The sequence below is a fragment of the Zootoca vivipara genome, chromosome 10 (assembly GCF_963506605.1).
Source record: "Zootoca vivipara chromosome 10, rZooViv1.1, whole genome shotgun sequence".
NCBI lineage: Eukaryota > Metazoa > Chordata > Lepidosauria > Squamata > Lacertidae > Zootoca > Zootoca vivipara.
The window spans coordinates 44,311,987-44,337,533 of NC_083285.1; the positions used below are offsets into that span (position 1 = coordinate 44,311,987).

General features: G+C 46.4%; 1 protein-coding gene across 1 annotated transcript; it reads right to left on the reverse strand.

The window, feature by feature from the left end:
• Positions 1 to 296: 296 nt before the first annotated feature.
• On the reverse strand, positions 297 to 18,299 carry GGA1 (golgi associated, gamma adaptin ear containing, ARF binding protein 1). Its single transcript, XM_035126672.2, has 17 exons — positions 17,928 to 18,299; positions 16,224 to 16,308; positions 14,778 to 14,853; positions 11,205 to 11,303; positions 10,556 to 10,679; positions 9,971 to 10,071; positions 9,377 to 9,457; positions 8,583 to 8,720; positions 7,640 to 7,721; positions 7,152 to 7,259; positions 6,714 to 6,872; positions 6,143 to 6,207; positions 4,931 to 5,109; positions 4,524 to 4,810; positions 3,093 to 3,262; positions 1,851 to 1,961; positions 297 to 1,605 (listed from the first exon to the last, which is right to left on the reverse strand). The coding sequence occupies exons 1-17, from the start codon at positions 17,968 to 17,970 to the stop codon at positions 1,495 to 1,497; spliced, it is 2,019 nt and encodes a 672-aa protein (XP_034982563.2). The 5' UTR covers positions 17,971 to 18,299; the 3' UTR covers positions 297 to 1,494.
• Positions 18,300 to 25,547: the final 7,248 nt, after the last annotated feature.

Here is a 25,547-nt window from a genome sequence, read left to right on the forward strand (position 1 = left end):
CCATTAATACAGCAGATTTCACACAGGAGTCTATTTTAAAGTCCTTTTCCATAGGCAGAATTTTCACCAAAAATATATATACAAGCCTGTTTCAAGAACCAAACCAAACCGAATCTAGAAAGGGGTCAAAGAGAACCCCGAAAGAGAGACCAGAAAGTAAAAGTATCCAGTCACAGCAGAAACCCACTTCAGAAAGGCTTTCCTACCAAAAGGAGACAATTGTTGTCGGAAACAGGGGCATAAGCCCCCCCTGGGCAAAACATCGTTCTTCACAATCCCACCCACTGCTCTCAACCGTAAAGCTCAAGTCCACCTTCCGTGGAGCAGCCTGTTCAGTAGCTTGCTGAGGCCTCACTCCCACCCAGGCTTGAGGAGAACTCAAGTCAGTCAGAGTGGGCGCTTCCTAGCCCAAATCCTGTGAGCACACCAGTTGGGGGGGGGGGAGGGAGAAGAGGGGCAGCTTCAGCTGGCAAAGGTCTGTGGGGAACCAGACATGGTTATGGCAACTCTCTCCTCCTCAACGCCCTCCTCCCAAGTACCAGGCCTGTGCCATATTTAGCACAGCAGAGAGGTGTGCAGGAGCTCCACAGTGCCACACAGGCAATATAGTGGGCCCCTCGTCACCCTGTAGGCAGCCTCTTGGTATTGTCAGCTTCCTCTCCCAGAAAGCAGAGGAGAGTGTGGACTACGACCCCTCCCTGCACAACAGGCCGCAACTACCAACCCTTTGAACGTAAGGCATAATAGACGAGGCACGCTACCCGCTTCCCTCCTCGCCCACCCCATTAGCTGAGTCAGACTCGGCTCACTGGTGGCTCATTCAGCCTGGTGAGCATTAGCCCACGGCCATTATCCAGCCCAGGGTGAAGGAAAGGCCCTGTGAGCAAAACAGACCCAAATACCCTCCTCTTGTGTCAAGGCTGTTTTGCCAGCGGAGTCGTGAACAGGCGCCAACCAGGCCTCCGGTGGCAAAACGATGGTGCCTTTTGCCCCACCCGAGACCCCAGCCCAGCTTTGTGTTGCGACACAGGGAAGCAGAGCGAGGGGGCATTGCTCCCAAGTATCGGGCTTGTGTGTGGACAGGGTGGAGTGTGGGGAGAGCTGGAGGTTGCGGAGGGGGTCAGGTCCAACATAACCTTAAAGCAGGAAAGAGGAGGGGAAACGGTTCCAGGAGTCTCTCCCCGGACTTCTCGGAGCTGAATGGCACCGCCCTCTTCCGTGGGGAGAAAAGCAAGAGCCGGGAGAGCAAGGTGAGAGGAGGGGGCTCAGAAACCAAGTTAGAAGAACGGAGAACAACTCACTCAACCAGCCCTGCCCCCAACAACCCCAAGCAGGCCTCCCCTCGGCCCACTGTCTTCCACACACAGCCTACGGCCAGCTGCCAGCCATTCCAGTCTGAGAGCTTAGTCTGAGGGCCAGCCAGCTCTGGGAAAGCTCTTGTCCTAGAGGCGGCAGGATCCTTTGAAGCCAGACGCAGTGCAGTGGCAGCATCAACTAAAGGTCGCCCCATGACTCTGGAGGGGGGAACTGGTCCACGTCGCCCATTTCATCGTAGGTTCGGTCGGCCATGGTGAAGGTCAGCTTGTATCGTAGTCTTACTTTCTCCTGGACAGAGGGAAAGATGAGCAACAGGTGAGGTTTCCCTTCTTATGGGGTGGCTCTTGCACTCAGGGGGTCGTGCTTGAGGGTTTCCCTACAGGCATCAGGGAAAAAGATGGTGGACCCAAAGTGCAACTGACCTGATCCCACATGGCTCTTCTGATGTCCTTAATAAAGGAGGGAGGGGGAACACTGACACTGATTGGACAAGAAACGCCGCCCACCCTACCCCTCTGCCGAGGTGCCATTACCTTCTGGGGGTTAGCAAGCAGGAGGACCTGGGTGATTGCAGTGGGGGGCACAATAGGGTTGAATGCCGGGAGCTCTGTCCCCGAGGGTGGCTGCAGCTTCACTTTCATCACCTACAAAACCAAGAGTGCATTAGGAGGATTCAGAGACTGACCTGAAGCTGTTAAAGTGCACAAACTGGAGAATCTCATAAACAAGCTTCTAAGCAGCCAAGATGGAAAGATCACCTGGTTAAGAGTTTTCCACGCTCCAGTCTTCATCTATGCTGCTGTGAAAACAGCTCCCCCTAGTGCCAGAACCTTGATTTAATGCAATAATCTGGGTGCTTTGGCTCAGTATTTAAGAAACCTGGCTCTTTCTCTTTTTCATAGGAAATGTAAACCGGACCAATACTTTTCCCGATCTTTGACTGTTTTAGGGGGCAGGGTCCTCACATTTGGTGTTCCAAATACAGCTAATATTTACAGTACAAGTGCCAATATACAAATGAGTACATAGAATCACAGAACTGTACAGTTGGAAGGGACACAACCCCCTGCAGTGCAAAGAATCTTTTTGCCCAATGTGGGTCTCAGACCCACAACCCTTGAGATGATGCTGGACTACAATTTCCTGCCATCCGCATTCCTGACCACTGGCTATGCTGGCTGAGGATGATGGAAATTGAGGCCCAACACTGGTCCCACACCTCTGGCATGGGGATTGGCAGCAAATGACTGCTGGGCCAACATTTGAAATCGTCTTTTATAAAACTAGACCACTGATAGACAAAGCTCATGGACATATTTTTTCAACTGGCAGCAGGACTCCAAGGTCTCAGGCAGCATCTTCCCTGTTTTAGCTCTGCTATTTCAAGATCCTTTTAACAGGAAATGCCAGGGGAATGAACCTGAGACCTTCTGAAAATAAAGCATGGTTATTACCACAGAGCTACACCACCTCCCACTCCTAAGTTATCAAAAATGGAGGCAAAAGGAATGTATGAAGATTGCACAGGTAGTGTTCATGGAGCCCTGGGAAGGGTTGCAGGGCCTGCTGTCTTCCTCCACCTTCTCAAAGCAGTGTGGAGTAGCGGTTAGTGTGTTGGACTAGAACCTGTTTATAATAAGAGTTACTTTTTAAATTGCTTTTAGTGATATTTATCTGTGGTTTTGGTTGCATCTGTTTTAATTCATGCTGTGAGTTGCTTTGGATCCTGCACCGGAAGGAAGTCGGGATATGAACGAAGTAAGTCAATAAAATACCTTGGGGACGGCAGACTGAAAGATGATGTTCCTAATGGGCAAGGGGGCTGTGCTAAGCATGGAGATGACCACTACCAGCACATCAGGCCGGTCAGGCAGAGAGTCCTTGGCAAAGTGGAAAAGGACGCGGAATCCATGCTGGTCATACACTGTCACTGGAAGGATGTTGCCTGGAGTGAAGAAATACCAGGAGAACCACAAAACAGAAGAGAGAGGATTGGTTCATTCTGCAGGCTAAATGCAATTACACACTGTAGAGTTGGAAGGGACCCTGAGGGTCTTCTAGTCCATCCCCCTGCAATGCAGGGATTCTGCCCCCAGCTGTCCCTGGGTGGGCTCAAGCCAACAACCTTCTGGTTTGCTGCCAGACACACTGACCCATTGTGCTGCCACAGGCGCCCTCTGAAGCCCAAATAAGGCCGAGAACAGCTTGTAACTCAATCTCCTTGTTTAACGGTGTTTAAGTTAATAGTGCATCCTTTCTCAGATGCAGCAAAGGCTGGCAACAAAAGGTTTGTAAAGAGGCAAAGACACGTCAATTTCAATACTGAAAAGCAGATCATAAGCCCTTCTCCACAATCTCCTCCCAGTCAGGGCCATCTTTACCCAGGGAGGGGGCAAGGGGTGCATGGCACTTCGGTGCCGAATTCTGGGGGGTACCAGGCGCCCACCGCTGAAGCCGCCTAAGCTCTTAACAATCTACCTGTTATGAAATAATAATTTTGAGCAAGCTAGAAAAACAAAATACATATACAGGTATACCTAGGTATTACCGAAATGTATACCTTCTGTTTCACTAAAGGGCTTTCGACTTTGTGCGCTCATTTACTAAAGATGCGCCATGCTAGCAGCAGTGCTTGTCAGACTCAACGACGGTGCTTGTCATTCACAATGGTGCCATGCATGTGAAATTAACTCTTACATCAAAATATTATGTTACGTATTGTATTGAGCTGCTATGCATCAGCGGGGTCAGCGGCACCTTTGACACGACTGATGTTTCGCTAAACTAAATTTGGGGGCGCTGGGTGGATCTTTGCACCCCGGCGGGGCATATGCTAAAGATGGCCCTGCTCCCAGCTAACACTTAGCCTCTAAAAGTCGGGGCAAGTGAAGATGCTTCGCAACAGGTGCAGAAGACCTTCTCAGGCTGAGACTTATTTACAAGAAGGGCTTCAACACATGGCGGCCTCCTTTCCTAAGAGTCCATCAGAGAGCTGAAAAGAACTAGGAGAGCCACCAGCCTGCATCCTGGAGTCCAACACCTTGCTGGGAGGTAGATCCATCAACCCACCATGGCAAAGATCAAGGCCCTTCCACCCATCTGAGAGAAAAGGCGCTTACAGAATGAATAGCCCCAAGTATCTCAAGCAGCTGAGCCAAGCCACATGTCCCAGGGTAAGGCCACCCTCCGCCTCTGCCCAGACTCACTTGGTTTGATGGATTCCAGAGGCACAGTGACGTTTATCAGTGAGATTTCCAGGGGGGATGTGGAAGCAGGAAGACCCGCTGTGGGAACCGTGGCTCCAGAAGGTGTTGTGGGCCCCCGAGGGACTGCGGCAGCTGCTGGCTGCTCGGAGGACAGGGGCAAGGGGGCAGGAGGGTTTGAAGAGAGGCTCGGGAAGAGAGGCAGGGCGCTGCTGGTGCTCACAGCTGGGCTGGAAGTGCTCTTGTTTTGGAGGTCGCGCAGTGTCAACCGTGGCGGGGGTTGCTTCTCCCTGCAAAGTGGGCAAGAGAGACACATGCTGTTGAGAGCAGGAGCAGGAGGATGGGCTTCCACTTCATCCAGAAGCTGCTCTCCCTCCTCGCAGCTGGCCCTTCCCCACCTTGCTTCCTACCATCTGACTTGCAGAGACTCTGGGGGAAGAGACTGTTGCATCAAAGTCTTGCCCAGTTGATCCAGGTCATCCATGCCGCTGGTGGCAGCAGGAGGTGTCGTAGTAGGTGGTCCAGCATCACCTTTCCCCGCTGGGGTGGGTGGGACTGGGGGGGCGCCAGGTTCAGGGCTGTCAGAAGACTGCGGTGGAAAGAGAAGAACTAACAGCAGTGCAACCAAGAGCAGGCAAACTGAAGCAAAACCCCTGGGCAGGGAGATCAGCGATATTATCATCCAGTGCACAGAACACAGTTCAATACACGGCCTTCGACACAAAATGACAGCTCTTGCGAACTACTGTGATCCTGCTTCAGAGCACAGCTGGAAGGACTGCAGTGGTTTGCAAGTTTGTACATTTCCACAGAGCGGACTTGCACAAGCCCCGCACTAACAGCACCACTGAAGGAATGATGGGGATGTTATTACTACAAGGTTTGGTGCTGAGGCATGGAGCTAAAAAGGGGATCCCACATATACCAACAATGCAGCAGTCAGAGATTAATGTGCACTCTCGAGCAATAGAGGGAAATGCCTGTTCACCCACAAAAATAAGAGGCACCTCTCCATTTGCTGGAGACTTAGCCTTCATACGATGAAGGGAAGCTGCAGCCTCAAGCTACTTTTCTCTCCACTCCAAGAAAGCAGGACTTCCCATTCCTCTCACAAAGACCACTGGGGGCAGGGAGATTGATTTTCATGTGCAATGGAGCTTTGTTCTAGTCCAACTGAAAGTTCTCCCCATTCCCAGTCGAAGAGCCAACATCCTGAAGTTGTAGCAGATGATGAGAACTACCTCAGAATTTACAGCATTTCCTTCATTCGTTACTTCTAGGTAGAAACCACATACACAGAGATTGCTGTATTCAATAATTGTACGTATGTATGCATGTTTTCCCTCCCCTTGTACACATGCCGTGGGAATATAGCCAATTTCAGTTCGTCAGAATATGCACTCTGAGAAAAAATACAAGCATACAATCTTCAGTTGTGATCATCCATGTGCAGGTTTCATAGGACAAAGTCAATGGAGAAAATGAATACAGTTTGGCCTTACAGCTGACTTTCTTTCCTCCTTGAAAAACCTACAGCATCAGCTGCAGTTCTTTCCCCATCTCAAAAGGGCGCTGAACTCTCTCAACAAAAAGCTAATGTTTCCTAAAAACCAAGCCCTTACCTGAAAATTGTTCCAGCCACTGTTATCCGTACCCTGGGCTGAGGGAGTTGCTGGATCATTAAGCCCTAGAGAGGTGGAGAAAAAGAGAAATGAGATCCCATGATGCCAGAATGGAGAAGCCAAGGAGCGTAGGACCAGGCAGAGATCTGTAAACTGTATCTTGCATTTGGAACACCCTTCCAGGGAAAGGGGTAGAGCCTTCCTTGGGCTCTGAGTTGCTCTATTACAGAATGGTGTTCTCTCTCTCTCTGTGTGTGTGTGTTTAAAGATTACTGTTGTATTCTGTTATTTCCTGCTCCTGTTTCAGTGTTACCCTGCAATAGTTGTTTCAGATTGTTAATATGTGTTTTTTTTGTCCTTGTCTTTAGAGGTGCTGAGCTCTATGGAGAGCAGGAGGGGTAGTGTTTTAAATAAATATGTACAGCATAGAAACTGGAGAAGGAAATCCTCCCTTACTCTCACCAGGTTTGGTGGAGAAACTAACCAGTTTCCCCCTTACATTTCATTATCACAAACATCTTCACAAACACTTTCCATTTCCCAGTGGCTTCAAAAGTTTCCCTGGACTCACCTAATGACATGAGCTCGTCATCCAGCAGAGAGACGGAGCTGGTCTGCTCTGGCACAGAAGCTGCTGAGCCACCACTTGAGAAGCTTGGTAAGGCTGGGTAGGAGGGGCTCGTGGTTGGCATGTCGAGTCCTGATAGATCCAGAAGTGCTGAAGTGCTGCCTATGAGAAGAAGCAAGCAAGTCAATTATGCTAGTTAGATGCTTGTTCCACAATCCCCCCTGTTTCTTATATTTTCTGCTCGACTGACCCAGCTCTAGGTCTGCTGGCTGCGAAGTCACCTAAGAGAGCAGCCAAGACCTTCCTCCTTCTACTTCCTTAATTGCAAGTTTGGATGCCCAACCAATTTCACTCGGCAATATTTTGTGGTCAGGTTCTTGCTTTGGAAAGGACAAAGCAAAACCTTCCCTTTAGGGCAGTCCGTTCCTCGGGCTTCCTTACCTGGGAGACAACCAGCCACAGTCTCACCATTGATCTCCTCTCCTTTCACAACCTGCTTGTACAGGTTGATCACTTGCGTCAGGTTGTCGTTGGCTTGCAAAATTTCCGCTGCAACAGGAGGATAAAGTTGAAGATCACAGGACGCCCCAGCACCCCATTATCCAACAAGAATGTGTGTGAATGTTGAATCCTAAAACTGGATTTTCTGCAACAAGAACGTACCGCATTGCTAAAAGAATGTAGATGGCTATTGAGAGTTAGATTGCCACCCCGGTGGGTCTACTGATGCAATTAAAGTACAGTCTTAGCTGAAACGGTTCCAGTTATCCAGTTATGAAATTTGGAATCTTCTCAAGGACCTCCACCCACCCATCCAAGTAACCTGTCCTGAACTGCTCAGCATAAGGTGGACGTAGGGAAGGTGGGGGTGGGAATGGGTAAGCATAGGAAGGCCCTTGTCACCATCTAAGGTGGCAGGCTGCATTTACCTAGTGCCTCATCGTTGTCCTCTGTATCACTAGCAAGCCGAAAGAGCATGGGCCTCATGCGCTCACAACGCTGGTACAGCTCCTGCAATGGGGAAAGAGTCGGTTATATACAGCAGGGGATGCAATTTGGCTCACAAGGTCATCGTCCATCGTCCCCCCAAGTCTCATGCACCTGCCCACACCTGATACCACAGGCGATGTCACGTGTGGGTCAGGTAGAGAAACGGCACAAGGAACACCTGGGAACCTTTAAAAATGCTTCTGGCTGCTCCTTTACATAGGAGACTTGCTGTCAGTAGCAATCACTGGACTGGCCCCGGACAGCAAACCCGGCTGAGATCAACAGTTAGAGCAAGATCCAAAGCAGGGCTTGTTTTCAGTGCAAATATTCCTTTGCACTGCTGACCTGAATTCAAGCCAGCAATGCAAAGGATCCTCTCCAGCAGGTGGAACTCAATCCAGGCCCACAAAGGAAATCTGTTACGTTGGATCACCTGATGTCATTGTGATGCCAGGACTGACAGGTCCTGCCCACCTGTCAAAATGGCCTGCGAGGGTGGGGGATGGTCAGGATCTAGACCTCCAGCTGGAACCTGCTCCACACTCCTGATATACAGTCTAAAAACATATTTGTTTTGTATTTTGGGAGGTTTCTGAAATTTCTGTAATGATATTTATGTTATGAATTTCTGTAATGATATTTATCCCAAACGCTGCAAACCCAGGTGGTGTTCCGGTTTGTGAACGTTCTTTGGAACCCAAACGTCCAAAGCAACTTCCATGGCTTCTGATTGGCTGCAGGAGCTTACTGCAACCAACCGGAAGCCGCAGCTTGGTTTCTGAACGTTTTGGAAGTTGAACGGACTTCCAGAACGGATTCCGTTTGACTTCCGAGGTACCGAGCTGTAAAAAGCTCACACAACTAGGACAGCTCTTTTCTTACTTTCATGAGGTCCTCACTGCTCTCAGTCGTCTCCCCTTTGCTGTAGTTATTCACCATCTCGGTCAGGAGCTTCACATTGTTGTTCACCTCCTCAATGGCGTTCACCCTCTTGGAGATCTTCTCCATTCGCTTTTGGTCCTGGAAGAAGTGGAAGGGTGAGAGCAGCCTGGGTTTCTTCCTTACCCCTCTGGAAAACTCAAAATAAGTGGCCCACTTTCTGGAATGCCACTTGGAAGGGACTCTGGTTTGGACAGTGCATTTGAGACCCTCCCGTTTTACACCACCGACACCGCTGCATGCTGGGAGGATGCCACAACACCCTGGACACTGGGGGACATCACCCAGCTGCATTACAGAGAACTATTACAGCTCCTTTTACAACAGCAAACCGTACTTCTGAATCTCAAGAATCTCTTTCCCCCTCCACCCCTCAGCACAACAGCAAAGGACAATCTAGGACCAGGTAAAAACACACCACCCATTTTCTTGCTCTGCTCCAGCCATGGATTTTACTGTTCCTCCCCTCTACCCAATGTGGACGAAGGGACAAGAGTAGAGCTATGAAGGGCCCTCCCATTTCCCCACCAGACACCTACACATCTCCAGGCAAGAGGGCTTGACACAGAATGGAATCCGGGTTCAAATCCCTGCACAGATATGCAACTCACTGCCTGAGCTACGTCACAGGGTTGCTGTGCTCTAAGATCCCTTGGAAAAGAGCAGAATGGCACACAAACAGCACAAACCTGGTTGACAGCTGGAGGTGGAAAGAGTTCTCAGTGGGGAAAGCTTACCTCCTGAACCATCTCTTTGATAAGTTTGTTGGCAGCCCGGAGGTCCTCAGGGTGGGAGCTTTTGAGCAGGCGAGCCAGCATCTGCAAAGGCACATAGATCAGAGGAAAGCAGGTCTGAGGGGCAAACAGGCTGCTCTCGGAGCAATTCTGTACCCCTGCCTTACAGCTTGTAACCAGTAAGCCCAACAACTATATACTGGGACCTGCCAGAGCCCTAAGGATCCCCTTGTTTGGCTATTCCAGGCAGGCAGCAAAAACAAGAGGTCTCTTGAACCCACCACACATGATTGGTAGCTTACATTTAGCTTGGTAGCCTGCTATAACATTCCAGTCTCTTAGCAACAAAATAGGAAATTAAGATGTTTAAAGGGGAAATGGGGGGAAATTCCACCATTTTTGCAGGAGACTTTTGCCTGTTACTGCAGGGGAAACAAACTGCAGCAGGTAAAAAATTGAGAAAATTTAAAGGGACTGATAGAGGCTCTTTCTGCACCTGGAAGTATTTCCCCCAGTTAACCTTGAGAAAGAGGAAAACTCTATCTTGGATGAACAAGAAAAATGACAAAAGTTTAAAGTCATCTATTTAGTGCTTACCTTGGACTTTTCTTCATCATCAAAGATGACATTCTTTGGCCTGGGAGGAGGCAGAGGGAAGGGGGCATCGTCCGGCAACTTGGGGTCACATTTTACAATCCCTGCAAGCAAACAACAGGTTTTTTTTACCATTTCTCATGGCTTTTGTTATGGAATAACAACGACAGGGGAATGTTCAGTTCTTAATACTAACCTTCCAGTGCTGCTGATGTGTAGTTCATGATTATTATTATTTAAATGCCAAAATGTTAACCAATATGGTATAGTAGTTGGAGAGGGTTGGACTAGGGCCTGAGAGACCAGGGTTCAAACTCCTAATCAGTCATAAAGCTCACTAGGTGACATTGGGCAAGTCACAATTTCTCAGCCTAACCTACTTCACAGGGCCGCTGTGAGGGTGACATGGGGGTGGGGGTGGGGGAAGAGAACCAGGTATACCACCTTGAGTTCCCTGCAGGCAAAGTTGGAAAATAAAATGTAAAAAAGCAAATAAATAAAACTTGACAAGCTACATTCTTCTGCATCAGAAAACATAGCTTGGAGGGGGGAGCCATGGATTCTCTGGGCTCAGAAAGGGTCTCTCACCTTGTTTTTTCAGCATCTGATAGGCCTCTGTAATCTTCACTTCATGGGGCAGACCCAACGTCCAACTATACAACAGCTCCAAGATCTTGGATTTCACTTTCTCTGGGGTCCGGCTTCCTAGATACTGAGGGAAACAATCACACACCCACATCAAACATGACAGGACTTAGAGGAGGAATTTATATTGAGAGAAAGGCTTGCAGGGAGGTTTGTAACAAGCTCAAGGTGACATTCTGTGTACTTGGTTGGAGTGAGGAAAGTGAGGATTTACCCCTTTGCTGTATTTTGAAAGTTAAGGAGTCCAGATCAAACCATCTGTAGCTGCTGGCAGAATGGAATCTGATCTCTACTTCAGCATTCCCACAAAGGGAGAAGGGGGATTCAAAAGCCAACCTGAGGCTTTTTGTAAGCATGAGTTAGGACACAAATCAAAGGAACAAAATAAAAGACATATTCTTTCAAGCAGCTCTGGATTTCCCATGCTATTGCCATAAAGCCAGCCAACACATATCCCTAAGTTGCCTTCTACTGCTCTGGAATTGAAGCTGTGGAAAAGTCTGTGTGGCGTAAAACAGCTCCTCCTTGGCTGTTTCAATGAAGCCTATGTCGCCACCCCTCTTGTTCCTGCCACACCACTGACGGGACTCACCTTGGGCGACACCACCTTGATGAGCTCGTTAAGGAAGCGGAACTTGCCTACTTCGTCATGGAAGCGTTTGCCACAGCTTTTCATACAGGCCTCCAGCACCTGTGCATGGCCAAGACAGCAGGGAGTGAGCACAGATATCCAACCCTCCAGGAGGCCCTAATCCCATTCCCTGCTTCAGGGTGCAATAGAACAGAGCACTGGGAAGCTATTTAGAACAGGGCACAAACAGCACCCCATGAAGTATATGTACAGGAATACATCACAAGTTTCTCCCTGTTTTTTAAAAAAATGTACTACCGTGTTTATCATTTTGTTCTCCAGATGCCCGTACTCCTTTATACTCCGCTCCTTTATACTCTTTATACCTATGATTGTGTCGCTGCCCACCCTAGAAATAGGGTTGTCAAATTTGCAGATGACACAACCGTGATCGGGCTCATCTCTGATAAGGAGGGTGAAACGGACTATAGAGATGAGGTGGAGCGGCTGACAGAGTGGTGCAGAGTTAATAACTTGCTCATAAATACAAAGAAAACAAAGGAGCTTGTGGTGGACTTTAGGAGACAGAAGAACGAGGTCCAGCCACTTTTGATTGATGGAATTTGTGTGGAGAGGGTAACAACGTTTAGATTTCTAGGCATTGAGTTACAGGAGGATCTGTCCTGGAGTGTTAATACAAGGGGGCTTGTGAAGAAGGCGCAGCAGAGACTGTATTTTTTGAGAATTTTAAGGAAAAACCATCTTCCACAAAAGCTGCTGCTTGCCTTCTATCACTGTGCCATACAGAGCGTGCTCACGTACGGTTTATGTGTGTGGTACGGAAGCTGTACTTCTCAGGACAGAGCAGGGCTGTGCAGAATTATTAAAACAGCAGAGAGCATTATTGGCTGCTCACTCTCCACCTTAGAACAAATCTATACCACCAGGTGCCATAGAAAAGCACTAGACATATCAAGAGATCCAACGCACCCTGGTCACCATTTTTTTCAGCTCCTGCCATCGGGAGGGAGATATAGAACTATGCAGGCAAGAACGAGCCGTCTCAGGAACAGTTTCTTCTCTAGAGCAATTTTGGCCTTAAATGGAAAGCCTGGACTTTGAAGTCATCTTATTTTACTTGTTATTTGTATTATTTTTACTGTTTTTAATTAGGTTTTGTAATTTTGGATTATGCGGAATGCTTTATCTGAGTGGATGTAGCAACCGAGTAATTTCGTTGTTCCCGCAAGGGGACAATGACAATAAAGATATCTTATCTTATCTTATCTTATCTTATCTTATCTTACTCACAGCAGTGAAGCTCATCATTGTGCTTTACATGTATGTTTGGCTGAATCCAGCCAGTAAATCTACTCCAGCTATTAATAGGGTCCCTTGGAGACCTATTTTAAGCTCCCACGTGGCTCCCTGCACAAATTACCTTCCCTATCTCACAGGGCTGGAAATAATCAAAGGAAATCCCATCTGAACTCAATGGAGAATTGGCCACCACTTCCTGACACCTCTGAGTAGGGGCTGAAGCTCATCAGCTCAGGCATAGGGAACCTATGGCCCTCCAGGTGTTTGTTCCCATCATCCTTGACCACTGTCCATGCAGCCTTAGAACAACAGACACATGATGACATAACCAGTCAATGACATGTGTTGATCAATGTTTGCTGTTCCCAGAGACTCAAAAGATCCTGCCCACCTCCGCTGCCGTGTGCACAGGCGAGTAGAATTCATTAGACACGCTGAATGCTGCAAGAGTATCCTTATTAGGCACCTGAACCCATGTTTCACATGTCATTAGTCAGATGAGAATTTACTCTTTCCCAAGCTCTTATGTGCCAATTGCATTTACTCTTGTTAGAATCAGAAAGCTTCTATCACATCAGCAGAAGGCACCCTGGTCAGAGTCCCCTCAATTCATGATACAAATCTAATGTAAGGAGTGGGGCCAGAAGAAATAACAGGGATTTTCCAGTTGTGACCCTGGTATTTGGGAACTTAATAGCTAGAAAGCCCTGTCTATAAGCTTCATTTTACCGTAAATAGAACACTGTTTGAGGCATTTTTATTCAGATGTTTTTAAAGTGATCGTTTGTGAATTTATTTGGTATGTGATATTTCTAAGTACCCCAATTTTTGTTTGGTAATTTATTTAGCATTTCCGCTCATTTAATTACAAGCACTTTTATTGTTGCTAACCATCTAAAGCAATTGTTTTGTGTGGATGGTGAACAAATCCCATATGCCATAACCATACTACACAATTGCCACAGGCAAGGCAAGTTCCTAGTCCTCATGGCTGTAAAGAAGCATTCCAACACGAGAAATGCAGTTTGTCAAAGGAGCTCAGATATTTTGAAAGAAAATAATCCCATGACTTCAAGGAGCTGGCTCATGACTTTGAAGAGGTGGTATGAAGAGGAGCAGGACTAGAATAATTGGGCTTGTGAAAAAGTATTTGTCTCACTCGCCATCATGCCAGAATTACTCACTGAAGATAAAATTTAAAAGATGGGATGGTTTGTGAGACATCACAGAAGTGAAGAAAAAAAATACTGGCTGCGATTCACTTTTTCATCATGCAACTATTTACATGAGAATACTTAAGTCACAGATGAAAAGACCTTCATTAGGGTGGAAAACGTAACTGGCGAGAATACTTCCTAAATAATATGTAAGGATGGGGGGGGGATCCTCTTCCCCTTTATATGGGACAGCACTGGCTTTATGAGCATGTGGGAAGTGCTGTGCATGAAAGACTGTGATAGAAGAGCCAAGACAAAAAACACGTGTGGCGTAAGCAAATGATTTTTTTTCATGCTCTTTACGTTTGTCCATCTGAGGATCAGAAATTAGCCTGGGAAACCTATTTGTTCTTAATCTCTATGGAGGCAGTAGTGGGAGGGTTGGGAAAACTTCCTTCCCTGCAACGTGAGAGTTGGTTCACTTGTTTCACATATCTGATTTTTCCTTGAGATGTGCATAGTGTACATAACCATCAGGTCCATTCAAGCCCCAATTCCATACTGATCCTGTGTCTAGAACCACACAAATCAGTTGTAACTTGCCAAAGTGTTTCAATGGAGGCTTGAGCAAGTTTTTCCACCACTGCTCTGGGCCAACACTCCCCACATCATCCCTGAAGTGCTGAAAACAATGGGGCTAGAGTGTCTCTTCCGAAATACTGAGAATCCCATGAGAAAACAAAGACATCTGGCAAAACTATCTTACCTGCTATTATACAGTGGGGGGGGGGGGACTCACCATCCCTCCTGAGCCAACTGCCTCAGCCTTCAAATAGATTCATGTTAAGCTTTGGTCAACCCCTACCCAAGGCTGCATCCAAACCACAAAGTTATGACACCCCAGACTGAGATATTCACATGGAAACTCCACCTCCCTCCCTCCAGCCTTTAGCCCAGGTGTGGGGAACCTTTGGCCCTCCAGCTGCAGCTGAACTAAAACTCCACAACATCCCTGACCATTGGCCATTCTTGCTGGGGCTGACTGGAGTTGTGGTTCCAACCGTTCCACACACCTGCTTTAGTTAAAACTGGCAGGAAATGGTTCACAACCTCTTACCGTAAGAGCCTGAATGGCTTCCCATTCTTGTGGAGACTGGATCTTGTGGGCTAGAAGTCGAGTGGCAAGCGGTGGGCTGAATGATAAGACGCAGGAATGGTTACTGGAGGAATTGCTGCTGTGATAAAGATCTTGCTGTGAAAACACTTGGGGTAAATGGTCTGGTCTTAACTCCTGTGTGTGCTGCAGTTTGTAGGACCTGTTGGGTGCCTTCTTTTACCCCCGTGTTCATTTTATTTCACGGTCCAATTAGCTCCAGCAACCTCAGCACACTTTTGATGCAGTTTGGTTTACAGCACTCTCCAGCTATAGCAGAATTGGGCTTGCAGCCAAGACACCCAGCCACTGTCTCCGCCTGTCCCTCCTAACTCAGCTGATCCCATTAGCAGTTGTTGTTAGGCAGCCCCCAGAGGCCAGGCAGCAGCAGCAGCAGCAGCATCTGAAGCAACTTAGGTTGCCTAGGTTTCTGAAATGGAATTGCCCCTGACAGATCAGCGGTTCTGGCATTTTACTGAGAGGCTTTATGTAATTTACTGTGGTTTGCCAGACCATAATTTCAAGGTCTCAGGTTTGGAAGATATGTAGCAGCAGTAATCTGAAATACATTAGTAGTAATTTGAGCAGATTATAGGTCAAATTCATTTTCCGTTGCTCCAGATTAGCTATAGCCAACATGGTGCCCTCTAAGTGATGCTGGACTACAAATCTCATCATCCCTTTCCATGCTGGCGGGGGTCTGAATAGTCTATCCCATGAATTCATAATCCTAATTCAAGACCTTAGTCAAAGACTCCAGTAACCCGGAATGGCCACACTGTGAAACTTGACTCACTACTGACAAAGAAAGGTGTGCCATGTTCCCATTTTCTTATACACTATCTGTTTATTATAGCCCACCCACACAGCGCAGCAATTCTTTTTTGCAATCTCCTAAATCCCCATAGCATTTAAACAGGTTTACCCCACACAATGTATTTATCTAATTCAGCATTCACACTGTGCCATCAAACCTTTTCAGATCTGATTTTGTGCATACCCATCCAATAAACCATGTCTTCTTTAGCAGATTCCTTTTTCTATTTGTCATTCCATCATTCCCCAACTCCTGACTACTTCACAAAGAAGTAGGTTCCCATTTTTAATACCTACCCCTCCCCACACAAATGTTATCCCAATGAGAGGAAACACAGTTTCATGTAGAATAGGAAAATGAACCAAAGTCTTAGGACATGAAGGTACAAATGAAAAGGAGGGGGGGGGACAAAACAAAACCAGAAGAGCAGAAATAACAGGGTGCTGGTGCAGCCATATGCTTCTTCTGAATGCTTTTCTAGAAGCCCCTCATTTAACCAGTTATTTGGAGTGACTCAGGCTACTTCCTGAGTGACACCCACAGAAAAAACAGTTTATCTATAATTTGTAGGGCAACAGATTAGGTATACTAACCCCTCTAGTTCCTTATTGAGCTGGTCACAGAAAGCATTAATGCTGTCCCATTCCAGGTCCTTGTTCAGAGGGTTGGTAGCTCTATCTGAATTGATAAAGAAAAAAAAAACTTCTGTCAAGAGCAGATCTTACTTGCAAGGGGAACAACAGTTTCCCAGAGTGGTTTTCCAACGGTATCCCACATAAAGGGAAGTTAAAAAAAGAAGAAGAGAGTTTCCTGCAAAGGGTGCCACGACATACAGTGGGAATTAGGCAACTGAAAGAGGTCATAACTCAGGAAAGGAGCACATGTCTTGCATGCAAAAGGTCCCAGGTTCAATCCCTAGCACCACTGCTTGAAAAGCTCTTTCAAAGCAGGATTAGAACAGATCTGCAAGTGCCATCCACAGTATGACTCAATATACATAGCTTCGTATGGTCATGAATGAGATCTGGGACTGGAGCATAGAGTGGTTCAGTCTAGCTCCCCGACTCTTGGGAAGATGACATACCCACATTTTCACCAGCTTACATTATTAAGTATCATGTAAAAAAAATGAAGTGAAATGAAGCTGCATTAAAGACCAGATGCTCACCATAGCCAAAATAACTACACTGTGTTTTGTTTGTTTGTTTGTTTGTTATTTTGCTTTCATCTTTGTATACCTAATCAACAATCTTCTGGCACAAGAAGAACAACATGCATTTTTATAATGATCTACCAACTGCAGGCTGGGTTAATCCTAAAGCATTAATCAATCCACTTTGGAGAACAGAATGACACAAATAAATCTCTGTATGGATAGATAATAAAAGGGGCAGAAAGAAGCTCTAGAAAAGAAATACAGCTTAAAGACCAACAACCATATTGTGACAGAAGTTGTCACAGACCAGAACTCATTCTCATATGAAATGGATCTAGACCTTCAAAGTGGATAGTCCCCAAATGAAACCTGTCCACTTCATTTTGGGGTAGATTGTTAGCCCAAGCTAATGTCTCTTTCCCTGTCAATTCAAGTGCAAATTATGAGTGATATCCAATCTTACTCACACTCAAGTGCAGAACCAGGGAAATCAATGGACTTAACTTTCAAGTATGACTTGACTGGGTATTGCCCATTACCTATCTCTCTGAATATATTTTAAGCACCCCTTGCTACTTTAGGACCAGGGCTGACAAGAGTGTGGTAGGAGAGGCGTTTGATCCCCTCTCTTTCAGTGGCTGCGCACATTTTAAAGTTAAGTTTTTGCACTGGATCAGATCGTTATAAGGTGTGTGATCTTTGGTGTGTGTGTGTGTGTGTGTGTGTGTGTGTGTGTGTGTGTGTGTGTGTAAATCGCCTTGGGTATGGCAATGTAAAAAGGCGGTTTACCAATTAGAAATGAAATAGGGAAAATAATCATTCTAGGTGTGCTTGACTGCGGAGCAAACCTACTGAATCCAACGGCACTTTACTTGGGGATACGTATTCTAGGAACACGGCTGCACATTCCCACGTTACGAACTGCGTGGGTCGGGGCAGGGGAGCAAAGCATCCCGGCGATTCGCGAGGAAACAAAAGCGAGAAGGGTGGCGTCTGGGCTACCTGGACCAGAGCTTCCGAGCACCCCCTCCTCGCCCTGGTGAGCGTTAGGCCCAGGGCAACGATTCCCCTCAGGACCAGCACCTGCGGCTCCGGGTGGGGCCAGAAATCGCCGAGGGGGCCCCTCCCACCCCGCACTCACTGATCCTCGACTCCAACGTCTCCGCCTCCATGTCAGGCTCCATCTGCTCCCGGCTGTGCCTTCCCTCGCCTCCGCCGCGGCCTCCCGGCTAAAGACGCGACGTCCCTGCCGCCCTCCCGCTCCGGCGGCGCGGAGCCATAGAGAAGGAACTGCTTCAGAGAAGAGTCTAGAGAGTGGGCCGTTCTTGGAACTATAGACAGCCGCGGAAGTGAGGGCTAGAGCGCCCCCGGAGAGCGGGGTTTTAAAAAAAACCAAAGAAAAAAACAACAACCCCGTCCGCCGCTTCCTCCTCCGAGTCACTGAGCTTGACAGGCTGGGTCTAGAACGTCCCCAAGGGCGGAAGTAAAATGGGCACCGAGCGCGGTTGATATCTGTATGACGAGTTTACGAGTAGCGTAAACTTCCTGGGTCGCGACGGAAACGAAGGAAGCCGGAAGCCTGGCATAAGGACCGGGATAGTCCTAGACTAGAGAAAAGAAAACACAATGGTTTTCAAGTCCTACATGGGAGGTTGCTGTTTCATCTCTATGGTACAACGCGGAAGCCTCTGACGGGATATCATAGAAGAATAAAGCCTGAGCCTAGAACGTCTCAAGCTGTGCGTCTATGATTTGCCACCGCTTGTGTCAAGGTGGTTGGCGGCCTTTGATTGGAGCGCGAAGGCTTCCGCGAGAGAGACGGGAAGGGCGGGGCGGGGAGACGTAGGGAGTAACTTCCGCTCTGAGTCCCGTGTCCTTGTTTGAAAACTTACAGAGAGGAAAGGGCGCAAAGCTGCCATAGGGCGTTGCTATCGCGGAGGCGGGGTTATGGGTGGCGCGGTTTGATTGGTCGACGGCGGGAAAGGGCGCGGCTAAGGGAGAGGGCGGGTGGTAACCGTTCCGTAACGTCTGAAGGCGCGCTCCGTGTTGGGCTGTCACCTTTGCGGGGCGCATTCATGGCAAAAATGCAAAGGCCTCTTTTAAGGGACCTGCCAATATTCGCAAAGTGGCACTGGAGGCACGATTCGAGTGTCAGCCTAAGTGTCCAGACTCCAGGGTGATTTGAATCGGTTGATTCGGCGCCAAGAAAACACATTGTTTCTATATTTTTTTTATTATTATTTTATTTTTTTATAAAAGCAAGCAAGTTAAATTTAGATGCGGTCTCACAGTTCGCCTGGAGTGATGAGTAGGGCTGCCATACCTCCTGATTTTTCAGGACAAGACCTGGAATTCGCGTCCGAAAAAACCTCAACAAAGCTAAACAACTTTCGGGGTGTCCTGGTTTTTACTTTTTGAAATATGGCAACCCTAGTGATGAGGCCCATTGAATACAATGGGCATGCTTTTTTTTTTTTTAAAAAATGCATTTTTAGTTGGCTGTTCAACTAATAGCTTCCAATGTGATTTTTCTAGCTATATATAAAAATTAAAAATTAAATAGTGAAATGCCACTTAAAGGAGCATTGTAGCACTATAATGCCTTTAGATTTATTTACAAGAGGGGACCTTCCAGTCACTGACATTTTTTGCAAGGTAATTAAGGGTGTTGAGCAGAAAGGTGTTTTCCTCTTTATTTAAAGATTGGCATGATGTGTTTGCTCTACTGTATATGACTTTAATTTACTGTATTTAACCCATTATATCCCATTCCCCCCCCCAACTTACAGTTGTCAGTAATAAGACAGGAAAAAAGAAAACTGAGACACGTTTGATACAGAATAAAAAGGGTAAAGGGGCCCCTGACCATCAGGTCCAGTCGTGTCTGACTCTGGTCTTGCTCTATAGGCCGAGGGAGCCGGCGTTTGTCCGTAGACAGCTTCCGTGTCATGTGGCCAGCATGACAAAGCTGCTTCTGGCGAACCAGAGCAGCGCACGGAAACGCCGTTTACCTTCCCGCCGGTGCGGTTCCTATTTATCTACTTGCACTGTGATGTGCTTTCGAACTGCTAGGTGGGCAGGAGCTGGGTCCGGAAGCAACGGGAGCTCACCCCGTTGCAGGGATTTAAACTGCCGACCTTCTGGTCAGCAAGCCCTAGACTCTGTGGTTTAATACTTGACCACAAATGGTTATATTTCAAGGAAAGAATTTGCTGGGCCCATGTTCCTCTCCCGCAGTTTGATGAAATGACTCCTGTAGATGAGAAATGAAGGAGAGGCCTGGCAGCCCCATTTATTTCCTTCTTTAAAGCCTAATAGAATGACTCTTGAGCTGTCAGCTTAGGGAGGAACCCAGTGGAACTGGTACTCCCTTCATAACTGATGGAGACACCCTGCTGGCCCATATCTGTATAGGATTACACGTGGGGTTGTTAAGCAGTATCTTAAGGTCCTTGGAAGAAGATTAGCTTGAAAAGATAATATTCCTTAAAATTACTGCATGTCAGCTTTTTGAGTTACACACCATTCTTATTCATTTCATACATTTTTACGCTGCTCTTTAATGAAAAGTTCAGGACAATATTATTATTTAGTCTATTCCCCATATTTAAAGTCTTCAGCAGTGGGCAAAACACAACCCCCCCCACCCTCCGGAAACTCCTGTTCTTCATTTAATTGTCACTGTTGGTAAAAAATGCAATTTGGACCCCAGTTAGTGTAAATAGAGAAATATTAAGGTTGAGGTGCTTTCAGTTCTTGTATCCCTCCCTTTAAAAAGTATACAGAATATATTTTAAATGTCCATAGTTTCCAGTTTTTTGTGTTTAATTTTTTTTATTTGGTTATTGCTTAATTCTAGGAAAGGAAAGGGTCACCTTGTCCACTGTTGGGCATGAATAGGGTAGCAAAACGACTGCAATGGAGTCAAGGCTCAGTTATTGGGTTTTTAAGACTGGGAAAACCTCAGCAAGAGAACAGCTCCTCTGGGGGCTCATGTAATCTTTTTAGACTCAGGGATGGAGAGCTTGTAGAGCAGGGGTCAGCAAACTTTTTCAGCAGGGGGCCAGTCCACTGTCCCTCAGACTTTGTGGGGGCCAAACTATATTTTGAAAAAAAAGAACAAATTCCTATGCCCCACAAATAACCCAGAGATGCATTCTAAATAAAAGAACACATTCTACTCATGTGAAAACATGCTGATTCCCGGACCGTCCGCGGGCCGGATTTAGAAGGTGATTGGGCCACATCCGACCCCTGGGCCTTAGTTTGGGAACCCCTGTTGTAGAGCTTCAAATGTTGCTGGACTCTCATTCTTCTCTGGCCATCAGACATGCAGCTAGGGTGATGGGAATTCAAGTTGAACAACACCTAAAGGACCACAGCTTCCCCACTGCTATCCTTGACTGCAGAAGGCAACTGCACTGCCAACAGATGCAATGCGTGAAACAAATCTGTCCCTATTTCTCCAGCACATAAATCACCATAGATGGAATTACCAGCATATCTGCCTCCACATTTTAGGAATCTTGCTTTCCTTTTTATTTGGCATGTTACCTCTCCTTGCCAGTAACACCCCATCACCACATTGGATAAATGTACAGTAACAGAAAAGCAGATATAAATAATGGATGGTACCCAACTAAGTTAAACTTGAAGTAGACTCATTGAAATCCACAGGCTTATGATTAACATTGGATATCGCCCAGTAATATTCTCAGTCACAGTATCAGTTTGTCATGTCGCCACTTTGTTTCTGACAGACCACTTCCAGTTATCAATTGGGTAACTATTCTATCTCTCTGTTTAGTATTCAACCCCTTTCTTTGAAATATAAGATACTAATTTGTTGGAGGCAGGCAGGTGCTGGTCTGATAGTACAATGATTTCTTGGCTTCTCTGCTGTTTCCGAGAGCTCAAGCAGCTAGGATCATATCTAATGCATCTCTTTGCTTCCTTCCGAGTATAATAATAATGCTGCTAGTGTTATTTACTGCAGTAATTGGAAATGATGTGCCCAAGACCTTAAATGAACCAGAAGCTGGGAATTGGAAAGTTAAGGCTTTGGCAGCAGTGCCAAGTTGGCTACTCTGAGCTTGTGTATTACGGTATTAAAACATTCACAGCATCTGCAAGGCTATAACAATGACTCCTTCTAATGGAAGTGCAGGGGGCTTAGTCACAGATGCTGGTGCAACCTTAAAGCGACTCTGACCCCATCATTTGAGCCAAATGAGTCTGTAACAAGCTCAGATGGCAAGCTTGCCTCGGCTTTTCAACTGATTACCATACGCTGAGGTGGTTTGGTTATAGTTCAATATAGGTGTTTTCTTGCCTCTTGTTGGAGAGGCCAATGTCAGGTTAAAATGATAGAAAGAAATAACGGAATATGATAACCCGTTGACAGTCAGCAAATGTGCATAAGAACCAAGGTAGGAAGAGAGGATGACATGAAGTTGAGTATTGTGGAGGACTGAGGGTACTAAGATCTTGGATATCCAAGTCATTTACAGAGAATGCAGCTATGTCCCAAGGGTCCTTTGTTGAAAGCTGCAGCAGATAGGAATGTCAGAAGTTTCCCAATGTGAGGAAGTTCATTTTGTCATCAACACTGCTTTGTGAATAGTCACAGTCAGAAAACTGATGAATCTGCTGTCATTTCCCCATTTCTGGCTCAAAAAAGTGATTGAGTTTTCTTCTAGTTTGGAGGGCACTTTTGTTCCTCCTCCTTCGAAGCAGAGGGAGTTAAACAATCCCGTGGAAAAAACACAAGCCATTTTATAAGCAATTTGTCCTTCTCCTTCAGCCTCAATAATCTAGTCTGGCTGTAATTATGACACTTAATAAAAATTGCTTTCCTTTTCTCTGCTCTAGCAGTCCTGGAGGAACATTGCATGTTAACTCTGCGAAGTGCTTTTAATTTAATGCTCGGAAAAGATGCCAGCTCCGCCCCCGCCGAGTCCTCCATTTGCAGACGGACACAGCCTAATGGAGAGGACGGCTCCAAGTATCTCACCTATTTAGATGTGATGGAGCAGAATGTAGATCCAGTACGTTTAGCACTGACATCTCTCTAAGGCCTGTTCAGTCCCAAAAGAAGCATCCCTTCACATTCATCTGAGCTTGGTCCAGAGAGCAACCTGAGAAAGTTAAGCAGATCTAGGTCTGGCCAGTGCCTGCATAAGAGACTCACAACTACACGAGCTACAGGTCTCTGCAGGAAATATGAGATAGAAATGCTGTGGAGGATAAGGTTATGCTCTGTTTCCTCTCTTGGAGGCAGTATGCCTCTGAATGCCAGCTGCTGGGAATCACAAGTGAGCAGAGGACAGGATTCAAACTCAAAGACCTATGATTGGCTGCTGCTTTCCACCTCCATTCAGTGCTACCCAGAAATCTCCCTCTGCAATCCCTGGAGCAGTTTTGTACTTGTAAAACTTTCATTTCCTAGTTGACAAGGCAATGAATGAATGAGTGGATGAACACACAGAACATTTTTGTGGTGCTTTTTGAAAATAAAAAGCAGCCAGCCAGCCAGCCAGCCTGTCTGTAGAACGATGGGGGGGGGGCAGGACCAACAAGGGTTCCTAAACCCGGGTTCAATTTGCCAATGTGCACATCTATCATATCGGTTGTAAAGCTAAGAGGATCGGGGTCTTATGGCCGAGGGGCATGCTCTGAGCTCTCTCTCTGTATTAAATCTGTATTCTGTCTTTGTTCTTGCTCTCTTCAAAATGATGGGCTGAGGGGATGCTACTACATTTTGTACAAATGCTAAAGCTCACCATTTGAGACAATGGCAGCACTAGTCCCTAGCCCTGCTGCTCCTCAGTGCTATTTCTCTATACAGTACCTATTTGTGCAGTCGTTCACTTCCCATGCAATGAGGAGACAACATTGTTCCCCCCCCTCCTTGCAGGGAAGATGTTCTGAGAAATTCCCGCATGCGTCATCGTTGCAGTGAAACATTAATTGCGTTCACAGCCCATCCTGCTAATAATCAGTCACTGCTGCTCCAGATCAGCTTAGGACGGGCAGCTTGTGTGGTGGCAGGCAAAAGGAAAAAGAAAAAGTAACCAATTCTTCAAAAGAAGATGACACAGAAATCCCTGCAATAAGCAGGGGTGTGATAACCTGACCTCGGAGGGGGATCCCTCATGATACATACTAAATGCAGGCTGGCTTAAACTCAGAGCGTTGGCAGCTCCTACCCAAAGCGCCTATGTGCTTTAATGCATCTCTTACAATAGCTTGGAGTGTTTCGATAAAATAAATAGAAACTGTTTGAATCCTGCCAAATTTTTGATCCCATCGATAATCACCATGGAAATTTTTGCCAAAGCTGTTTGCTCATTGCACAGAACATTGTTGGCTCCTATTAAGGCAGAATTACCTGTTCTTTTTCCATTACGTGCTTCCTTCTTTTGAAGGGAACACCCACACCTTGGCTTGGAGCATTCTCCTTTTGCATCCGGTCCCAGCAGCTCTATACCCGCAATTGAGGGAAATGCTATTTTAACCTGCTCTTCCTCATACGGCAGAACCCCGAAATGATTATGATGCAGTTACGTGGGCACACTGGAGGCAAAAGTGGACAGTAGTAAATAAAGGGTGGTAGTCCACTAAGCTTTACTCCGAGAAGACCTATGGAAATTAATGGACCTAACTTAGTGATGCTTATTGATTTCAGTAGGTCTATACTGAGTAAAGCTTAGTTTGAATACCACTCATAGAGTGGGTGGCAAGTCTTGCAAATTTCTTCTGTCTTAAAAATATGTTTGTGGGTGTGTGGAATTCAAATACGCAAATCTTTGTGATTGGACAACATTTGGCTTGGTAAGTCTACGTTTGATGGAGAAGCACATAAACTGCTTTTGAGAAACCAAAGAATTTTAATTTTACGTTCAGAAAATGTCAGGCAATGCTAAATAATAAAAATAAATACTATGTAATGTAACCCGGCAATCGTCTTAATGATTCCTATGCAATTTTACGCAGATTTTACTTACCAAGCAAAACTAAATTATATAAACTTAGCCAAAATATATTTTGAATTCCCAAGTCATGTAACAACTTTTTAGCACCCCTCATTTTGGGAATTGGAAAGTTGGAAAATTCAGCATTCCCTATGACACTTACATGTTTTTTTATCTTCAGTAAACCCTATGAAAAGGCTAGGTTGTGAGACAGAGAACTTTATTCAGTACTACACTACTACACCTCTTAATATGCAAAGGGCGTTTCCATTCTTATTTTGTTCACAGCAGTCCTGTGCACTAGCTGAATATTTTTTCCCAGTTCAAAGTTGGGGAAAACTCAGGCATATATTGGTTTGCTCAAAGCCACCCCTGGAGTCCATGACCAAAAACGGGACTTGAATTCAATGTCAAATGGACCACACCGGCAAGAAAGGCATCCAAAATATTGACTCAAACTTGAGATACAGCTGCATTGGTGCTGAAACCAGGCTACAACTTGCCCATTTGCATCGCATATTCTCTAAATACACCAATGGCTCTCTTGTCTTATTTAGGAGATCTGCCTGGATAGCTCAGCTGGTTAGAGTGTGGTGCTGATAATGGCAAGGTTGCAGGTTGGATCCCCATCTTCCAGCATTGCAGGGGGTTGGACCAGGTGACCCCCAGGTCCCCTTCCAGCTCTGTGATTCTAGGATTCTATGTTGGAATTATTCAAGGCTCACTTCTTGGCCTGTTCTGTTATGCAGGAATAAGCAACGGGAACCATCTAATGCAGGCACCTCCAA